A 17,883-nucleotide genomic window follows, 5' to 3' on the forward strand; every position below is an offset into this window, starting at 1 on the left:
TCACTCACTCCCAGCTGGCCAGGTGCCTGGCACGCTCACCTTGTCAAACTTGAAGAGGCTCTCCAGGAAGCGGCCGGGGTCCTGCAGCAGCCCCTTGCCTGGCTCCCAGTAGTCATCCACCTTGGAGCCAGGCTTCTCTCCAGGCACCTTCTTGGGCTTGATGCCCTTCATGATGCACACAGCTTCTATGACCAGCTTCACGCCTGGGGGTGGCCGCTGCATGGCACGCACCTGTGGGCCAGGCCAAGAGTGGGAAAGGGGGAGGTCCATCACGGAGTGGGTACCTCCAGGCAGGGACAGCCGCCAGACAGGGTGGGCCCCACCAACCAAGTCCCTACCACTACAGACCAAGGGCACACCCGGGGATCCCCCGAGGTCTGCCTTAGCCTATGGCAACTACTGCTCCCCCATATACCCAGGCCTGGCCACGAGGCCCTGTACGCTCAGTTCTCAAGGCCCAAAGCCCTCCTCATGCACCTGCCCGGGCCCTGGGGGCTGATACAAGGAGGTAAGGGCAGGCAGCTGGATTCAAGCTCTAGTTCTGCCCTCATCTCTTGACACATGACCCTCAAGGGATATGTAGAGGGAGGGCCTAGGGGCCAGAACCCAAGAGGGCTCCAGGGAGGGATGCCAAGAAAAGCCTGGGAGGTGCCTAGCCACCCACCTCGGTCACATCATTCTTGTTGAGGTTGCGCAAACTGGCCAGGGCTGCATCCAGGGCGGGCAGAGCCTCATCCAGATCCTTCTGGGCATCGTCAGCAATACCTTGTGCCTTCCTGGCCTTCTCATTGGCCTTGATCTCCTCTGCTTGCACTGAATTCCGGGACTCCTCAGCAATGGTTGTGTCCACCTAGGAACCAGAAGTAGGGAGGACCCAGTGATGGCCCGTGTCAGGGACAGGTGTGCCCTCCTCCCCTTTCTCCTTTCTGTCTCAGTCTCCCCAGGTGGAAGGAAATGAGGGTTGGGATGCCCCATTCTCTAAGGACCCTCTCGGCTGTGACAGCCCATGGAGATCTGGGAGTGCTAGGAACCCCTTCCAATCCTGAGTGCTCATCGTGGGCCTGGCATGGGGCTCAGGGCTTTACATGCTTGAGCATAACTGCCCCATGGGCAGGACCCCCTACACCCACAGGGCACCTCCATGCAGAACAGAGAAAGGCACTCCCCTCCCACAAGTCACTTTCTTTCCATCTGCTGGAAAAATTTTCAATACCACTGCCTTTGTAGAGCAGGACATGATTGTTTCTGCCAGAAAGCTGCCATCATGAATATGCAAACCTGCGGAGGCTGCTGTGAGGACTGGCCCTCAAATGTGGGCCCTCTTGTAGACTCAGAGGATCTTAGAGGGAGACTCAGGCAGACTCTGCACCGCTAACTGTGGCTGCCCTGCTGCTCAGTCCGTGTTGTGATTATTGGGTTTGGATTTGTCTTGCTCATCACCATATCCTCTGCCCAGTGCAGCACTTGGCAAAGAATAGGTTCTGAGCAAGCATTTGTTGAATGAACACATGACTGAATGAGGGAACTGGGCACCAAGAGGCTAAGCAACCTGTGAGGCCGGGCAGCTAGGGATCTTGTGGTTGCATGGGGATGCCGAGCATCCTCAGACGTGGTCAGCCGTCAGGGAGGGGGCCAGGAGCACCCCCAACCTTGATCTGCTCCATGGTAAGCGTGGTCTCCTTGGCAGCCTCCTCCAGCAGGGGGCGCATAATCTCCAGCTCTTCCTGCATCTTGGCCACATCCTCTGAAGTGCGCAGCAGCTGGGGGGTGGGAGGCGGCAGGGGGCACAGAGAGGAAATCCGGTGTGACGGTGTGATGGGTACCAGAGAGTGAGTTAGGCCTGGAGGGGGCAGGGGAGAAGTCCCTGCAGGGCCGCCCTCATTCACGAGTGAGAGGCTGTGGCCAGCAGCTTCAGTGGCCCCCAGGTTGCCCAGTGGACCCAGAGGAAGGGAGCAGTCCCCTAAAAATCTTTGGGGTGACCTGCTTTGGCCTTGCCCTTGGCCAGCAGCTTTTGCTCTTTTGGTGAGGGAGGAAGCCACCCATTTAAACACTGTGGGCTGCCAATTGAAAGGCCAGGCTGGGCCTCCAGGGTCAAGACTGAGACTGCATGGGCAGAACCACGGGCAGCTAGCCATTGCCCACAAGGCCCCACCCCGGCCCACCTTGTCGAGGCCACTCTTCATGCGGTTCTTAGCGGTTTTCAGCTCCTGTTTCTTCTGCCCGATGAGGATGGAGAAAATATTGAGCAGCTCCAGGTAGCTCTTGGGGGTCACATAGTTGTGGCGGGCCAGCTCGGCCAGATACTCGACACACTTCTTGGCCACTGACTGGTGGATATACACGCAAACCTGAATCTGTGAGGGAGCAGACCACTGATGCCAGTCTTGTAGAGCCCCCAGCAAAGATGGGGCACCAGGGTGCCCTTGAAGCCACTGAAGCCTGGTTCTGGGGAGGGAGCCACGTGCAGGAACCTCAACGGCCCTCACACTCACTCTCTCCTATGATCCTCATGACCTCCAGGTAAAGGTCACCTATTCTGCAGACGAAAAATCCCACGACCCAGAGAAATCAAGGGGCTTTTTCAAGTTCACACAGTTGTCAAGGGCAGAGTTCACTTTGAGCTTGGACCCAGGTATGTCCCAGCTCTTGGCCCAGTGCTCTTATCACAGCCCCTATGACCTGCCTCTCTCAGAAAGCCCTAAGGTGGGGCCCCTCTCGGAGGCTGTAGATGTGGGGAGGGAGGGCCCAAGGCCTCAGCACAGCTGGGCAGAAATGGGCTCACCCTAGCTCTTGGCCCCCAGGTGACCATCACTCTCTCAGGCTGGACCAGACAAATCTACCCCCCACCCCATCTGTAGTCTCTGGGTTGTATCAGGAGGCTCTTTGTTTGTTAATGTGGACCATTTTTTAAAAAAAACTCTGTACTGAATTTGTTACAATATTGCTTCTGTTTTACATTTTGGTTTTTTGTCACAGAGGCATGTGGGATCTTAGCACCCCGACCAGGGATTGAACCCTCACCCCCTGCAGTGGAAGGTGAAATCTTAACCACTGGTCCACCAGGGAAGTCCCTATATCAGGCGGCTCTTTAAAGAAAGTTTCCATGGAGCCCTCAGGGAATAAGATAAACAGTGACTGTGTAACTGTGTGCCCAGCCTCCTGCGTCACCGTGACAACCTTGTGGCACTCCCATTATACAGATGAGGAAACTGAGGCTTAGACAGGCAAAGCTGTCTGCCCAAAGGCTTCCCATCAGTGGTGGGCCTGGGACTCTTACCCAGGCCTTGGTGACCCCAAGCCCGAACCTACACAGTCCCCCACAAGGGCTTGCTCCTCACCAAGATACCTACCAGTCCTTCAATTACTTTGGGGGTGGCGTCCAGCTCTGGGATCTCGTTCAGGAACATGGTGGCCACAGACTCCAGGGCCTCTGCCGGCCACTCATTAAACCAGTCGATGGTACAGCAGTTGACCAGGGAGGGGAACTGCCTTAGGTGAGCTCGGAAGACCTCTCCAATGGGGCTGGGGAGGTGGGGGTCCAAATGAGGCCCTGAGACACAGACTTACACCCCCCAGGAACCCAGGACCCAGGGTCATTTCACAGCCCTGTGGCATGGCAGCCAGGACACAACAGCACAGCAGCCTGGACCCAATGGCATGGTGGCCAGACCCAGGCCACTTCCCCTTGTGGCAGGCCCAGGTGCCCCCCCACCTAAAACCACTGTCCCTGCGAGGTTGCAATGGCCGCCTGTACCTCATGCACAGCACCAGGTGGATGCTGCTGCGCACACGCCCGGTGTAGGTGGCCATGAGGTTGGCCTTGGTGGGCTGCAGGCCCTGCTCCTGGACGTAGGGCCGCATGGTGTTGACAATCTGGTCCTGCTCGTCCGTGTTGTAGAGGTTGGGAATGTCGCCTGAGTTCAGGACATTGTTAATGTCCTCTAGGAAGGACTCGTTCTTGATCTGGGGGGAAGATGGGGATGGAGGAGCTGAGCCTTGATGATGGCCCCTGGGTGTTGCGCTCCACGACCATGGTCTCACTGGACCTTCACAGGAGCCCCATTCCACAGACCATGCCACTAAGGCTCAGAGAAGCCCAGGGTCACACAAGTGACCACACAAGTCGTGGTCCAGGACTCACACCCAGACCTGTCCTACAGCAGAGACTCTGAACATCACTGCTGGGCTGTGGAAGGGCCCTGGGTCCTGGGTGGGAGATGTGGTGTCTTCTTCCTCTCTTGCCAGGCCTCTCTACATCTCAGTTTACTCACAGGAGAAAAACAGGCCACAGGCAGAAATGGGTCCTTACCCATCTCATATGGCCAGGGCCTAGTCAGTGCCAGAGGGCACCCTCACTTGCCTGACTATGTAAGGGGAGCCCGGGGGATAGGAGTAGGGCTGGGAGCCTTCCAGGGCTTCAGCTTCGGCCCAGTCCCGACCACCAGTCAGGTTTAAGCACTGCCCTGTTTGTCTTGAGGCCCTGGACCCACAACCTCTCCTTCTCTCAGACCTGAGGAGAGGCCTCATCTAGGGAGCTCCAGACAGAGCAGCCCCAAGAAGGGGGCCATAGGCACAGCACCTCAGGCACAAGTCCTGTGGTCCTTGAGGTAGGAAGCCGTTGACCAGTGAGTGTGGTCCCACTTGTGGTCAGCCATGGTGCCAGGGGCCTTCTTTACCCTCGGGGCATAGTAATGATCTATGTCTCCCACCAGCCCTGACAGGCTAGGTTTGGCCCCCTCCCCCTGGTCCCAGCCATTCCTCCCAAGATCCACCCCAACTGACAGTGACGTGGGCATGAAGGACTGACCACCTTCCAGGATGCCACACTGGGGTGGGTTGTATCCAGCCCACCCTGGATCCCGCCCACTGCCCGTGTGGTGGCACCTGGGTATCTGAGAACAGGAAGGTGATGGGCAGGCTGTGAAGGCCAGCCTTGAGCAAGACCTTCTTGACATCATCACGCCACTCGGTCATGCCATAGTTCTTGGACAGCTCAATCTGGAAGCACTCATACTCGGCCCTGGAGACAGGTGGTTGGGTGGAGGCATGCCAGAGCTTGAGGCCAAGCGCCGCACCCCAGCCATCTGTTCCCATCCTGGGCAGAGCTGCTGACTCCCGCAACCCTGAACCTGCTCTCTTGCCTCCAGACATTTGCTGAGGCTGCTCCCTCAGCCTGGAATGCCCTTCCCTTCCATCCTCCCAGCCTTGATTAGAAGAGAAGGCCCATGGCCACCTCCTCTAGGAATCTCTCCTGGATGCCTGCAGCTACCCCTCCCCCGTCCCTGCAGCATCACAGGGCACTGCTGCTGTCTCTCCTTGGACCCCAGGTTACTCTCCCAGGTCTAGAAGCCCGTGGGCCAGGTGCGTCTGCCTCAGCATAGAACATGTGGAAGAACATGAATGGAACTGAGTCTGCCACCGGCCGCCCACTGCCCACCACGCCTGGGGGCCCTCACATGTGCGAGGCCAGTCTCGTGAGGGACCTGCGGCCGCTGCCGCCCACACCCAGCAGGAGCGCGTTGCCCAGTGCCTGGCGCAGGGTGCGGCTGATGCGGCAGACGTGGCTCACGGCGTCCATGAAGAGGACCAGCCTCAGCTTGGCTGTGCTGATCTGGTTGTAGTCGTCCACGTACTCCTCGATCACCTGCATCATCTGGCGGCGGGGGGGAACGGGGAGAGCGGGGTCCTCCCTCTGTCCCCGTGCACTGTGCCCCCCCAAGGGAGCACAACACCCCGTCCTGCTCCTCTGTGCACAGAACAGCCCTGCTCCTCTGTGCACAGAGGGATGTTGGCCCTAAGATGCCGGATCTGCCTGGATGAGGCCTGACCCGCTGGACACACCCAAGGCCTGAGGGTGGGGTCAGAGACCTGCCTGCTGCCTCAAGGGCTCACCAGGATGTACCGACCTGGGGCCCCGTGGGAGTTCCTGGGAGCTAGGAGAGGGTCTGTGTGAAGAAACCAACAGGAGGCCCTGCACTCCAGCTTCATCCTGCCACCCTGGGGTCTTGACTCAAGACTCGCAGCGCCCGGGGCCCTGCCGCGGCTCTGTGGCTGGGATAATAGTCCCTCAAATGGGCATAGCGTGTCCCTGTTTACAGAGCATGTCTCAGTTGAACCTTAGACTTGTCCTCAGGAAAGGGCCAAGCGGGGCCTACCGCGCCCATTTGACAGGCGAGGAGATGGGACTCAGAGAGGCAACTTCTGGCCTGAAGTCCCTGAGCTGGCCTTCCAGACCAGTGTCCGACCCTCTGGTCAGAGCGTGGTGGTCTCTTAGCAGTGGCTGCAGAGGGCCGGGGTCCCGGGGAAGGGGGGTCGGGCCCCAGCAGGCCCCTTCACCTTCTTCTTGCTGGTGATGAGCTCATAGGACTTGATGTCGGAGCCTGGCGACATGAAGTCCCCGTAGAGGATGGGCTGGAAGGGGCAGACCTCTTCGAAGGCCACCTCCCACTGCTCCATGCAGCTCTCCAGGAGCTTGTCAAACCAACTGCGGTCCTCCTCATTCACCAGGCGGTCGCGGAACACACGGCAGCTCTCGTGGTACCACAGGCGCAGCAGCTGCACCTTGTCCTGTGGCCGCCCAGCGTCAGTGCCTGCTCTCGGCCCCACACCCTCGGCCACCTCTCAAAGCACCTGGGCCTGGCTCTCCCACCAAGACCTGGCCAGGGCCCTGGGTGTCTGCTGTCTCCACAGAGGGTGGAGTCCACACGCTGACGCCTGGGCCTCTCCACCCCCAGCTCCAGGCCCAGTTGTGCCTGCGGGGTTCCCAGCTCAATCAGCTTCTCCCCTCTTAGGGTCCCCACAGCTCCCCAAACCCCAAGCCCAAGAGGAATGCCCGATTCTCCTTATACCTTCCCGACACCCCACATCTAACCACTCACTTGACTCCAAAGCTCCCTCTGACTCTACCCCCATCCTGTTGCCACCTCCATGCTAACTTCCCTGCCTCTCCCTGGGTGACGGGACCGCCCTCAGGAAGCCCCAAAGCTCTTCTCTCGACTCCATTGGCTATAGCTGGGCAGGGCCAGGGCTGGCATCTGTCCTGTTCACACTATGCCCTTGACGCCGGGCCCACACACTGACCCATCCATTCCCCATCCCAAAGTGCAAATCTGCCCCCTACCCACCCCTCCGCTCCCATCACCTTCAGGACTCTCTCCCCCTGCAGCCCACAGAGCCTGCCCAGCACACCTGACACTGCTCCCCGCTGCACTCCTGCTCCTTCCACCTGGTACCACTCACTCTTCCCCTCAATCTTCTCACACACAGGGCTTCCATCAGGAACCCTCCCTCCCTTGCCATGCCCTGGCTCCTGCTTCTGTGTGATCCCATCACAGCCAGCATTCTAGGCGTGGATCTCACCTGCAAGATGGGACTCAGCTGCATGAAGGCAGGGCTCCTGGGGGCTTGGTACTTGTTGCCATGTCCCCAGCTCCACCCCCTGCCCAAGGGCCTGGCCAGATCAAGGCTGAGGAGTGTTTGGGTAGGAAGGCCTAAAACCAGGGAGGACTGTGAGGGCAGTGTGGGCACTCCACTGCTGGACACTGGGGAGAGGGCCCACCGGTCCTCACCTCGACCTTGGCCGGGTTGGCCATGAGCATGCCCTGGAAGACCTTGGAGAGATCCCTCAGGTTGAAAGTGTAGTGGGATTTGGCTGGGGTGGGCAGCAGCTGGGAGGTGATGGTGGAGTACACCATGATGGTGGCTTCCACGAGGGGATCCGTGAAGTGGGCAATGTTGGGGGCCCCGGCTGTGGGAACAGGAGAGTGGCCCTGGGTCACAGCCCCGGCAGATCCGGTGTTGTGTTCTCTGCACACGCCTTTCCCCAGCCTGCATGCTTGGATTCTGCCCACTCTGCAGCCCTCTCGGATGCTACTTCCCCAGCAAGGTTTTCCTGGTGTCCCCCACCATGGGGTGAGGAATCTCTCACCCGGAGCTCCCCCCTTTTATATCCTTATCACTGATATAGCCTGTCCATATGTTGGGGCACTGGGACACATTCATGGAATTGAGAACACTAATGGGGCCAGACCTGAAACATGCCACTCTGAGCTGTGCATGGGGAGGGTTGCATGGCCCACACGGGGTTCAGGAGTGCACCACAGTGGACGTGGAGGCCTGGGGCTCAGCTATGACCTTGGGGGCTTATCACCCCCTTGCATTTTCACCACTAACATAACCTATTTGCTTGTGCTTTGAAAACGATCCAGTTCTTTGCTGGGAACCAAAATTCTGTCAGTGGGAATTTGGGGTAGAGGGAGCCCCCAGAAGAGGGAAAGAAGCAAAGAAGGGGCAGGACGGCTCACTAGCCCCAAAGCGGGCTCACCCATTACCACAGGGACTGTTCTAGGTGCTGGGCACAGAGGGTGGCCCCAGCAGACACGCTCCTCACCCCCAACAAGTTGACTTTCTTTGGGGGGAGACAGACTCTGAACCGACTGACAGTAAACAGGCGATGGAGAATGTGTGGAGAGAGGTTTGGGGAGAGCCAGGGCTGGGGGATTTGACATAAATGCTGGGGAGGCCTTGCGGAGGAGGGCACTTGAGCAGAGACCCGAAGCCTTGAGGTGCCAAGCAGGTTCAGAACTGGAGAAGGTGTTCCAGAGAGGGCATGGCCAGGGCAAAGGCCCTGAGGCGGGCATGCCTGGGGGGGTTAAGGACTTAGCAAGGGGGTGGTGAGAGCAGACAGTGACGAGGGGTGCCCACCACTGCTGGGACCTGGGCTCTAGTCTGCATGAGATGGTTGAGCAGAGGAGGAATGTGATCTGATTCAGCGTTTGAATGGGTCCCTCTGGCTGCAAGTGGAGGATGGATAGACCTCCAGACAGACAGACAGATGCAGGGGGTGAAGACAGAATCAGGGAGACCGGGGTGTGGGGGGCTGCTGCAGTGGCCTATGAGTGAGGGCTGGGGTGCTGAGCAGCACAATTCAGGGCGGGTTCTGGAGGGAGAAGCAGCAGGACCTCCTGAGAGAGAAAGAGAGCGAGCGAGTCCCGATGGTGCCAAGGCCCTTGTCCTGAGCGAGTGGAAGGACAGAGTGGCCATCAGCTGAGACGAGTGGAGCGCCAGGTGCTGGTGGGTCAGGGGCTCGGGTTTGGACATGTTCAGCCTGAGACGCCCGGTGGACATTCAAGAGGAGACGTGGGTCCGAGGTTCAGGCAAGAGGTCTGGACAGACTCAGCGGCATTCGCACTGAGGGGTTTATCGCCAGGGCGGGATGATGATGTCGCAGAAGAGTGTGTTTAGAGGGAGGAGAGGCTGAGAGTAAGCACCCTGCCCACCTAGGAAGGAGACTGGGAGGAGGAGGGGTGACCCCCACAGACAGCTGACAGCCCGGGAAAGGTGAAGACCCAGCTGACCTTTGGTCTGGACGCCGTGAGGCTGCTGGTGACAAGAGCCCTCTCCGGGGACTGGTGGGGCTCAAGAGAAAGTGAGAGGGAGGGCTGGTGCCCGCAGGAGGAGAAAACGCTCTTGGGGCGTTTTGCTCTCAAGGTGACAGAGAAATGGAGCCAAGGCTGGGGGAGGGGGTAGGGAGGGGCCAAGAGAGGGGCTTGTTTTGTGTTTTGTTCTTAAGATGGGAGAAATCGGGGCGTGTCTTCACGCTGATGGAATGGCCCAGTGGAGAAGAGAACACTGATGTCGGTGGCTGTCAAGCAGACAATAGGGGATGGGACTCAGGCCTAAGAGGAGGGCTTGGCCTCATACGGGAGCAGGGAAATCTGTTCGCAGGAACAGGAGAGAAGACAGGGCCCAGGGAGGCCTGGGTGCAGGTCAGCAGTGGATATGGAGGCCTGAGGAGGTCTGGAGCGGCCAGTCACCCTGCTGCAATAAGCAGCAGATCCGCTGCCACACGGGGGACGCCCAACACAAGCTCAGGTTGCTCCTGGCTCCAGGCTCATGCCCTCTCCTCACAGCCTCTGCTTCTTCACACAGGATGGGACTTTGTTGGATTCCTTATTCATTCATTCAACTTGCATTCACCTTGCTTCTACTATGGGTCGGACACTCACCCAGGCACTGAAAGACTGACCGGCCATGTAACGGTGAATGAGCCTATGCAGGCCGTTGGTGCTGGGCAACCTAGCAGTGGCCCGAGGTCCCCTCAGGAGCCTGAGGATGGTTCACTGTGGCCCCTGGGACCCGGCCTCAACGACATCCAACTGGAGTCCAGGGCTCCCCCTGGAACCAGTGCCCCTGCCCCATCCAGGCCTTCCCAGGCCCTGCCCAGGCCTGCACTTACGCACGGGCTCCCGGTAACTCTTTTCTCCGAGGAGTCCATCTAGAGGGTTGAGGGAGAGACACGGGGCTCAGAGTTAGGTGGGTCCCTTGCTGCCCACCTTGACCGGCTGTGCTCAGCTGGGCAGCCCCAGAGCAGCCACTGACCATCACCCCCCTCCTCAGAGCCACATGGCCCCCACCTCCAAGCTGGGCATGGGGGCAAGTTCTGGCCTATAGCCCCGGGGGGCAGGGCAGGCCAGACCAGAGGAGGGAAGGCCTGACTCCCATTGCCCACAACCTGGCACAGTGCCAAGTGGAGTTCAAAGGTCAGTGTGTGTTATGTAAGAAGTGGACTGGTTGGGGGAAACTGCATCCTGGGACAGACTTTTCTTCAAGCTCCATGGAAGATCAGGACCATTTTGTCCATTCTATCTTGGTGGCACTTCCTGATTTACAAAAGTAACATCCTTTCACTAGCCTTTCTACCATATATGCGTGTACTTATATGGATGAAAATACATGTATACATATGTATAAATCATATATTCCGCAGTTACCACATGCCGGGCTTCTTGCTAGATGCTCTACATGCAGTGTCTTATTTAACCTTCACAACTCGGGGTGTTGGGCACTAATATTATCACCCATTTCAGATGAAGAAACTGAGGCTCAGAGAGGTTCATGAATTGGCCAAAGGTAACATAGCTGAGTAAGGGGTGAAGCCAGGGCTGATGTCAGTGGTTCAGCCACTCGGCCCTTCCCAGTGCTGCCCAGCTGTCCTTGGTGTGGCTTACCTGGCCGAGGCTTCTGCCCTAGCCCATGGCCTCCTACCCAACTCCTGCCCGATGCTCACCCATCCAACTGCCCAGTATGGTGGAGAAGATGCGCTTCTTGCTGACCTCATCCATCTCAGCAAAGGACAGGTAGTTGAAGTGGCGGGTCAGCCGTGGAGTGATGGTATTCCTGCCTCCACCGGGGGGGCCCATGGCACAGACAAAGTTGATGTCCACCAGGCTCTTGAAGGCTCCTGGAGTGGGGGCAGGAAGTCAGAAGGCCCTGCCCAGGGCTACATTAAGACTTTTGTAGGCCCTGGGCACTTTTGCCTTCTTGGGCCTCCTCTTCCATTAAAAAATATATATATTAAAAATTATAATTCACCACAGTATTGGTACATAGACAAATATATTAATATTATGCATTTTAAATGTTCTTTGACCTAGAAGTTCATTTTCTCCTTGATTTTAAAAGACATTAAAACACTTCCGTGGACTCTCTGTGAGTCCGGTGGGCCCAGGCCCTGTGCCTACTGCGCCTAACGGGTGAGGCCCTGGCCCTGCCCAGCACACCCAGGTCCGCCCCGCTGGCCCGGGCGGCCGGCACGCACCGATGATCTTGCGGTCATACCAGCCACCGTGGTCCATCCACTGGCGCAACAGCTCGATGGGCGGCTGGGCGCCATATGTCTCCAAGGCTGGCATATTCAGGTCATCGATGAAGAAGATGAAGTTGCGTCCCAGGGGCGGCCCGAACACGCCCTTCCGCCTGTGGGAAGGGGCTGTGTGAGCCCAGCACCCACGGGTACCAGGTCCTCAGGGAATCCAGGGTGGCAGGACGGCAGCTCCACCTCTGGGAAGCCCTCACTAACTTCAGGCTACCCCGAATTGCTGGGCCTCTTGAGCAACTCCTTGTCCCATTCTGAGCGTCCTGGGACATCACACCTGGCTGCTCTGAGTCTTGCCTCTAGGCAGATGGATAACAAGTCCCGCCCGAGTGCCCAGCCCAGGGAGAGCACCCACAGAAGGGCTCGGCGGGAATTCCTGATGGAAGAAGGCTCCAGAGCAGTTTGCAAGGGAGCCCAAGGGCCACCCGGGAGGGGAGGGGGGACAGCAGCTGGCCGAGCCAGGCTGGGGGACATCGGGACCCAGGAAGGAACCAGTGTGCCTGCCTCTTGTCCAGCTTGCTGTCGATGAGGTCCTGGGTTTGGTTGGCTGAGGTGCGGGCAGAGAAGGTGAGGAAGTGGCTGATGTATTCCAGCGGCAGGTTCTTGAGAAGCTTGTTGGAGATGGTGAGGGTCTTCCCTGTGCCCGTCGGCCCGATGCACAGCACCTAGGAGAGCAGGGGGCACAGGGTCAGAGCGCTCTCACAGGGCCCAGCATGCAGCACGAGCTGCCGCCCTGTCAGTGTGGGAGCCAGCCACTCCTGACCTAGGCCTTGGGGTGGGGTGAAGCAGGGCATGGCAGGGGCACTCACGGGCTTGTGGTTGGTGAGTAGCATGTCTAGCAGGTAGGACATCTGGATGGTGTCCATGGTTGGCACGATGATGTTGCAGTAGTTGGTATCTGGCATCATGGTGAACGAAGCTGAGGAGTCCATCCACTTCACCCAGGCAACCTGGAACCACAGGTGGCACAGGGTGGGCCTGGAGCCTCTCCCCGTCTCACCCTTGGCCAAGTGCACCAGGAGGGCAAGGAGCGGCACTGCTGGGACTCAGCAAGAGGGTCCAGGTGAGGGGCTGCTTCTGACAGAAACAGGAAGCCCTGTGCCCACTCTCCGCACGGGGTGGGGGACTCCCAGAACAAACCTCCAGGAATGGGGAGCTCTCTGCACACAGCTGCCCAAGTGAAGGCTTCCCTGCATCCAGCTACCTCAGTGGGGCCAGTCTCTGGGCCTCTGCATGAGGGAAGTACTCTGGGAACTGGACAACCCAGAATGCAAAGGTCTTTGCTGTTTAGTTTAGGCTACCCAAGCATGTGAGGGCCAGAACCATGGGGCTGGCATCACCTAGATGCTGAGAGGTCACCTGGCCCGCTCTCCCTCACCATCCCCACCTGCATGCATCCCTTCACCCACAGCCCTGACTCAACTTGCAGACCTCCCTTGATGGGGGTGTTCACTGTGGTCAAGCCCAAATGTCCCATTGGGAACGGTACTGATGGTTAGACTCAAACGTGCCCCGTGAGACCCCCAGCAGGACCCTATGCAGTAATCATCTCTATAGATGCCTCTCTGGCCCCTCCTCCTTCTGGGCTGGAGTCCTGATCCCATGAGTGTAGGCTAATGGGACCCTCGCTGGCTAAGAGGAGAAACGGGGACATCAAGACAGGCCATGGGGGCTTACTCCCCCACCCTTGAGGAGCCCAGCCCCTGGGCAAATGGGGCTTTTAAGTAGAACCGAGCTGATTAATCCCTGGGCTCAGCATCAACACAGGGGAGGCAGTGTGTATGGTTGGGAAGGGAGGCACTCTGACAACTCCCAGTCCCAGGTTCAAGTCCAGCTCTGCCACCAACTAGCTGGGCGCGATAGTTCTGAGCCTCAATTTCCTTGTTTGGGAAATGGGCACAATAATAACCACCCTGTGGGTCTGTGAGGATTCAGGAGATGATGCAAATATCCCCAGCCTGAGACCTGTGACCATCAATGCAGCCTCTTCTCTGCAGTCACTATTCATCGAGGAGGACAGCCACCACCCAGTGGGGCCCTCCCTGTGCCGGCCCTCCCTGGGCAGGTCTGCAGTCACCTGCTTGCCCTCATCATCGTCCTCATCGTCAGTGGTGCTGCTGATGCCGCCGTCCTCCAGCCTGTAATCAAACACCAGCCCCTCCTCCGGAAAGAGCAAGGTCAGCTGCGAAGGACCAGGGGGAAAACCAGGAGGCGAGACCCGGTGGCTTGTGTGGCTACTTGTTTCTGAGGGCCTGGGCCTGGGGGACGGCCCCAAAACACCCAGCATTCAGCGTACGCATCCCAGACCTTGGACCCCAGCCCAGGAGCTGCCGCCTCTCACGTTTTCTGTCTTCATCTTGATCCTGAGCCAGTGGCTGAAGCTGATGCGACTGGCGCTGTCCCCTGTGGCACCCACACTCCAGATCAGGGAGAAGATGAACCAGGGCTCGATCAGCTCTGGGATGCGACTCAGCTTTTCGGGAGGTATTTTCTTGAGGCCCTGGGGACAGAGGCGGGGACAGAACTAAGTGGCCTGAGGAAGCCAGGGGGTGGGGGGCAACCCTTGGCCTCTGCCACAGTTTTGCGTCTGCAGCAGACTGGACGGGGTGTCCCATGACCCATGTGAGCCAATCTGATTCTCTCTTCCAGGAAGCTGGACTTGGGATTCAGGGCCCTCAGGTGAGGAGAGAAGGCCCCCAGCCCACTGCTCAGAGCTGCACCTCTTTAGGCAGGAAGGGCTTGAAGAAGCAGTCCAGCAGCTTGAGGAGACTCATGGTCAGGTTGCTGTTCGTTGAGGTGATCACCTCCTTCACTGAGGACCGGACGAAAGTGATGGACCCCTGCAGGGGATGGACACCCAGCTCTTGTGGCTGGTGGCCATAGCACCTGGCTGCCCCACCTGGGCTGCCACACCGTGGCCTCACTCACCTCCAGGAAGCTGACAAAGAGGGCCTTGAACTGCTCCTCAAAGGGCTTGAGTAAGGCAGGGAGATGCCTCAGCCAGCACTCGACAAAGGGCATGAGCCCCAGGATGCTGGGCTCCAGGTACACCATACCACAGCGGGATACTGTGGCTGGGGAGGCCACTGCCAGGTCCTGCACCTCAAACATCATGGTCATCGCCTGGTGCCAAGATGAACTGCGTGAGTGGGCCAGCCGCCAGCCTCCACGGCAGGGGAAAGGGCTGCAGGGCCATGGGGAGGGGTTGCCCATCCTGCAACTGTGGGCAGGCCACGGGGCAGGCGCTGGGCCAGGAACAGGGCTGGGGTGGGGGCAAATGCAGGAACCCTTTGGCCCTCAGCTGATAATACAGCCCTCTCCAGAGGCCAAGAAGGGAGTCTAAGTCAGGAGATTCCTGGGAGCCCTCTGGCCAGCCTCGGGTCAGGGCATTTTGGGGTCCCTAGAGCCCTGGGGATATCCGATGTGAGCTGTGTGCTCTGCTCCAGAGCCCCGCACCTGTGTACATGGACACAGGGTCACACTGACCTCCAGGTGTTCTCCGAAGGACTCAAGAGACTGGCTGCTCTTAGGCTCAGGCAATACCCCTCCTTCTCTAAGAACTGCCCCACACTTCCCACCAGGCAGCTGTTCCCATGTTCTCCAGACTCCAGGCACGTTGCCAGTATGCCTAACCCAGACTGGGCCGATATGACTGCAAATGGGCCTGGGAGGCACAAGACAGCATCAACCAGGAGCTGGGGTGGTTGTCCTGGCCCTGGGCTCGGAGCATCACAGAAAGTGGGTCTGCCGAAAGGGCAGCACCGAGCAGCTGTGTAGGACGTGCCTGCGGTACAGGAGCCTAGGGATGGGGAGGGCGCTGTGGCCCCAAGAGGGAAGGGTGGAGGGGGATGAGGCTTGGCTAGCGTGGTGTGGCCTCCTGGGCTGCGGAGGAGAGCAGAGTGAGCAGACAGGCGGACACACCTCTGTGAGCTTGATGATCTCCCCGGAGCTGAGGCACAGCTTCTTGTTGTCGTCCAGCACCGTGTTCATGTTCTCAATCCAGACGGCATCCACCGGCCCATCGAACATGTACCACTTCTTGTTGGTGTCGGAGGCGATGGCCCCCACCCGGATGAGGGAGGAGAAAATCCCATCTGTCCTGCAGCCACCAGGGAGGAGGGGGCTGTAGGTGCAGGGGAGGCAGGGCGGCAAGCACAGCTGGCTCCCAGGGAAACCTGGATCCAGGCTGGCCCTGCTCTGCTTTTGTTTTTTTCTTAAATATCTTCATTCATTTAACAATTACAGTAGGGAAAATGGGACTTTTTGGTATACTAAATGTAATGAAAATGTATGCTTATATTCTCTCCCTGCTGAGTCCTCACTAAAGTTCTATTAAAGGAGGATGAAGAGTAATATCCCCAAAAGAAAAGGAAGATGAGGGGACTTTCCCGGTGGCACAGTGGTTGAGAATCCGCCTGCCAGTGCAGGGGACATGGGTTCGAGCCCTGGTCTGGGAAAATCCCACATGCCTCGGAGCAACTAAGCCCGTGCCCCACAGCTACTGAGACTGTGCATTAGAGCCCACGAGCCACAACTACTGAGCCTGCGTGCCACAACTGCTGAAGTCCACATGCCTAGAGCCCACGCTCCACAACAAGAGAAGCCACCACAATGAGAAGCCTGCACACCGCAACGAAGACCCAACACAGCCAAAAATAAATAAATTTACAAAAAACAAACAACAACAAAAAAAACTATAGTGTCCTGGAATTTAAAAAAAAAAAGAAAGAAAAGGAAGATGGGGGAGGAGGCAACACAGAAACAGAGGTCCACATAGTCCCGGAAGACGGACAGAGGTGGAGAAGGGGTAAATGACCTCGCAGAGAAAGCAGGGTCATGAGATGTATCTAGTCCCTGCCAGAGAACCCAAGAAGCCTCAGACTTCAGAGGTACCAAATGCCAGGGAAGGGGGTGGGTAGGAGGGCATTTTTCTGGTCTGATCCCCAGGCCCCCACCTACCCACACAAGAGCCTGGCGTAGGCGTGGGTGAGACCCTTCACCAGAAATGGGGGAAGCTAGACAGGCCCACATTCAGAAAGATGGGTGACTGCCCCTCTCCAGTGCCCATCCCCCACTGGGTTCCAGGACACTGGGACCAAGAATACACCCCAGCAGGAGACTGGAGACTTCTCTGGAGAGACAGAATAGCCCTGGAGAAAACCCTCAGGTGCTGACATCTCCCAGTTTGGTGCACTTCCCCTAAAATGCACGTCTCAGCCCAGGAGCAGAGGCCCCGAGAGAGACCACCAGCCTCTCGTGGGTACTAACAAAAGTCAACATGTACTGAGAGCTCAGCATGTGCTACACTGTCCCAGCCATCTTCCATAATAATGGTGTCATTTTTATCCCCACTTTGCAGATGAGGGACAAAGGTCCAGGGGGTGAGGTGGGTCACTCAGTGAGGAAGTGCAGTGGTGGGTAGTGTCCCAGGCATTTGGGCTCCAAAGCCGGAGCTCCCGACCTTCCACTTGGCTCAGGGAGGGAGGCGGCCCACGGCCCATAGCCTGCAAAGGTCTGGGAGCAGGACGGTCACTGGAGGGGTCCCGGGCCACTCACCACTCATGGGTGAGCAGGTCAAACTCCCCGTACAGCTGGCCCATTGTGATGGACTTGGGGTTGAGCACATAGTAGTTGACGGCCTCGTACACACCGCCGCTGATGGACGGCTGCCCTTTCAGCGACGTCATGGCAGCTGCCAGGACTCTGTAACACTGGGGAGAAGGGCCAGCTGAGAGTGAGCCTCCAAGCTCCCTGGAGAGCAGGGCTGGAGTGGGCTGTGGGTCACGGCGGGCAGGAGGGTATTCTAAAGGCCAAGGAGGCACAAGTGGGGGCCAAGACCCCTGTTGAGGCTGCTCTGCCCTCAGGCCCACTGTCTGGGCACTGGGCTGCCCAGCTAGGCTCCACTTATATTAGTCTTTTTTTTTTTTTAATTTTTATTTTATACTGGAGTATAGAGAACAAACTTATGGTTGCCAGGGGGAAAGGGTCGGGGGAGGGATAGATTGGGATTTTGGAACTGACATGTACACACTGCTGTATTTAAAATAGATAACCAACAAGGACCTATTGTATAGCACAGGGAACACTTACGTTACTCTTGCCAGAGCCTGTGGGCCCAACGAGCATGAGGCCGTGCCGTACCACCGTGGTCTCATACAGCTGGATACACTTGGTCAGGAATCCTGGAAGGACATGGCAGGGAACCCAGGGATCAGAGTGGGGGCTTA

At 58.2% G+C, this 17,883-nt stretch overlaps 1 protein-coding gene across 1 annotated transcript in view; it reads right to left on the bottom strand.

Moving 5' to 3' along the window:
• The window catches only part of DNAH1 (dynein axonemal heavy chain 1), a 69,644-nt gene that overhangs the window by 11,706 nt on the left and 40,055 nt on the right, over positions 1-17,883 (bottom strand). The window contains exons 34-55 of the mRNA XM_068557390.1: positions 17,747-17,838; positions 17,213-17,367; positions 15,578-15,755; positions 14,585-14,779; positions 14,377-14,496; positions 13,998-14,156; positions 13,734-13,838; positions 12,466-12,606; positions 12,161-12,321; positions 11,600-11,757; positions 11,069-11,242; positions 10,238-10,276; positions 7,569-7,747; positions 6,337-6,567; positions 5,457-5,653; positions 4,885-5,020; positions 3,755-3,963; positions 3,351-3,522; positions 2,163-2,354; positions 1,650-1,760; positions 665-850; positions 40-231 (exon numbers count right to left, since the gene is read on the bottom strand). Coding sequence (XP_068413491.1) covers positions 40-231; positions 665-850; positions 1,650-1,760; positions 2,163-2,354; positions 3,351-3,522; positions 3,755-3,963; positions 4,885-5,020; positions 5,457-5,653; positions 6,337-6,567; positions 7,569-7,747; positions 10,238-10,276; positions 11,069-11,242; positions 11,600-11,757; positions 12,161-12,321; positions 12,466-12,606; positions 13,734-13,838; positions 13,998-14,156; positions 14,377-14,496; positions 14,585-14,779; positions 15,578-15,755; positions 17,213-17,367; positions 17,747-17,838 — 3,482 coding nt within the window. The remainder of the gene's footprint in view (positions 1-39; positions 232-664; positions 851-1,649; positions 1,761-2,162; positions 2,355-3,350; positions 3,523-3,754; positions 3,964-4,884; positions 5,021-5,456; positions 5,654-6,336; positions 6,568-7,568; positions 7,748-10,237; positions 10,277-11,068; positions 11,243-11,599; positions 11,758-12,160; positions 12,322-12,465; positions 12,607-13,733; positions 13,839-13,997; positions 14,157-14,376; positions 14,497-14,584; positions 14,780-15,577; positions 15,756-17,212; positions 17,368-17,746; positions 17,839-17,883) is intronic.

This window comes from Eschrichtius robustus, chromosome 12 (assembly GCF_028021215.1).
Source record: "Eschrichtius robustus isolate mEscRob2 chromosome 12, mEscRob2.pri, whole genome shotgun sequence".
In the NCBI taxonomy this organism is placed as follows: Eukaryota; Metazoa; Chordata; class Mammalia; order Artiodactyla; family Eschrichtiidae; genus Eschrichtius; species Eschrichtius robustus.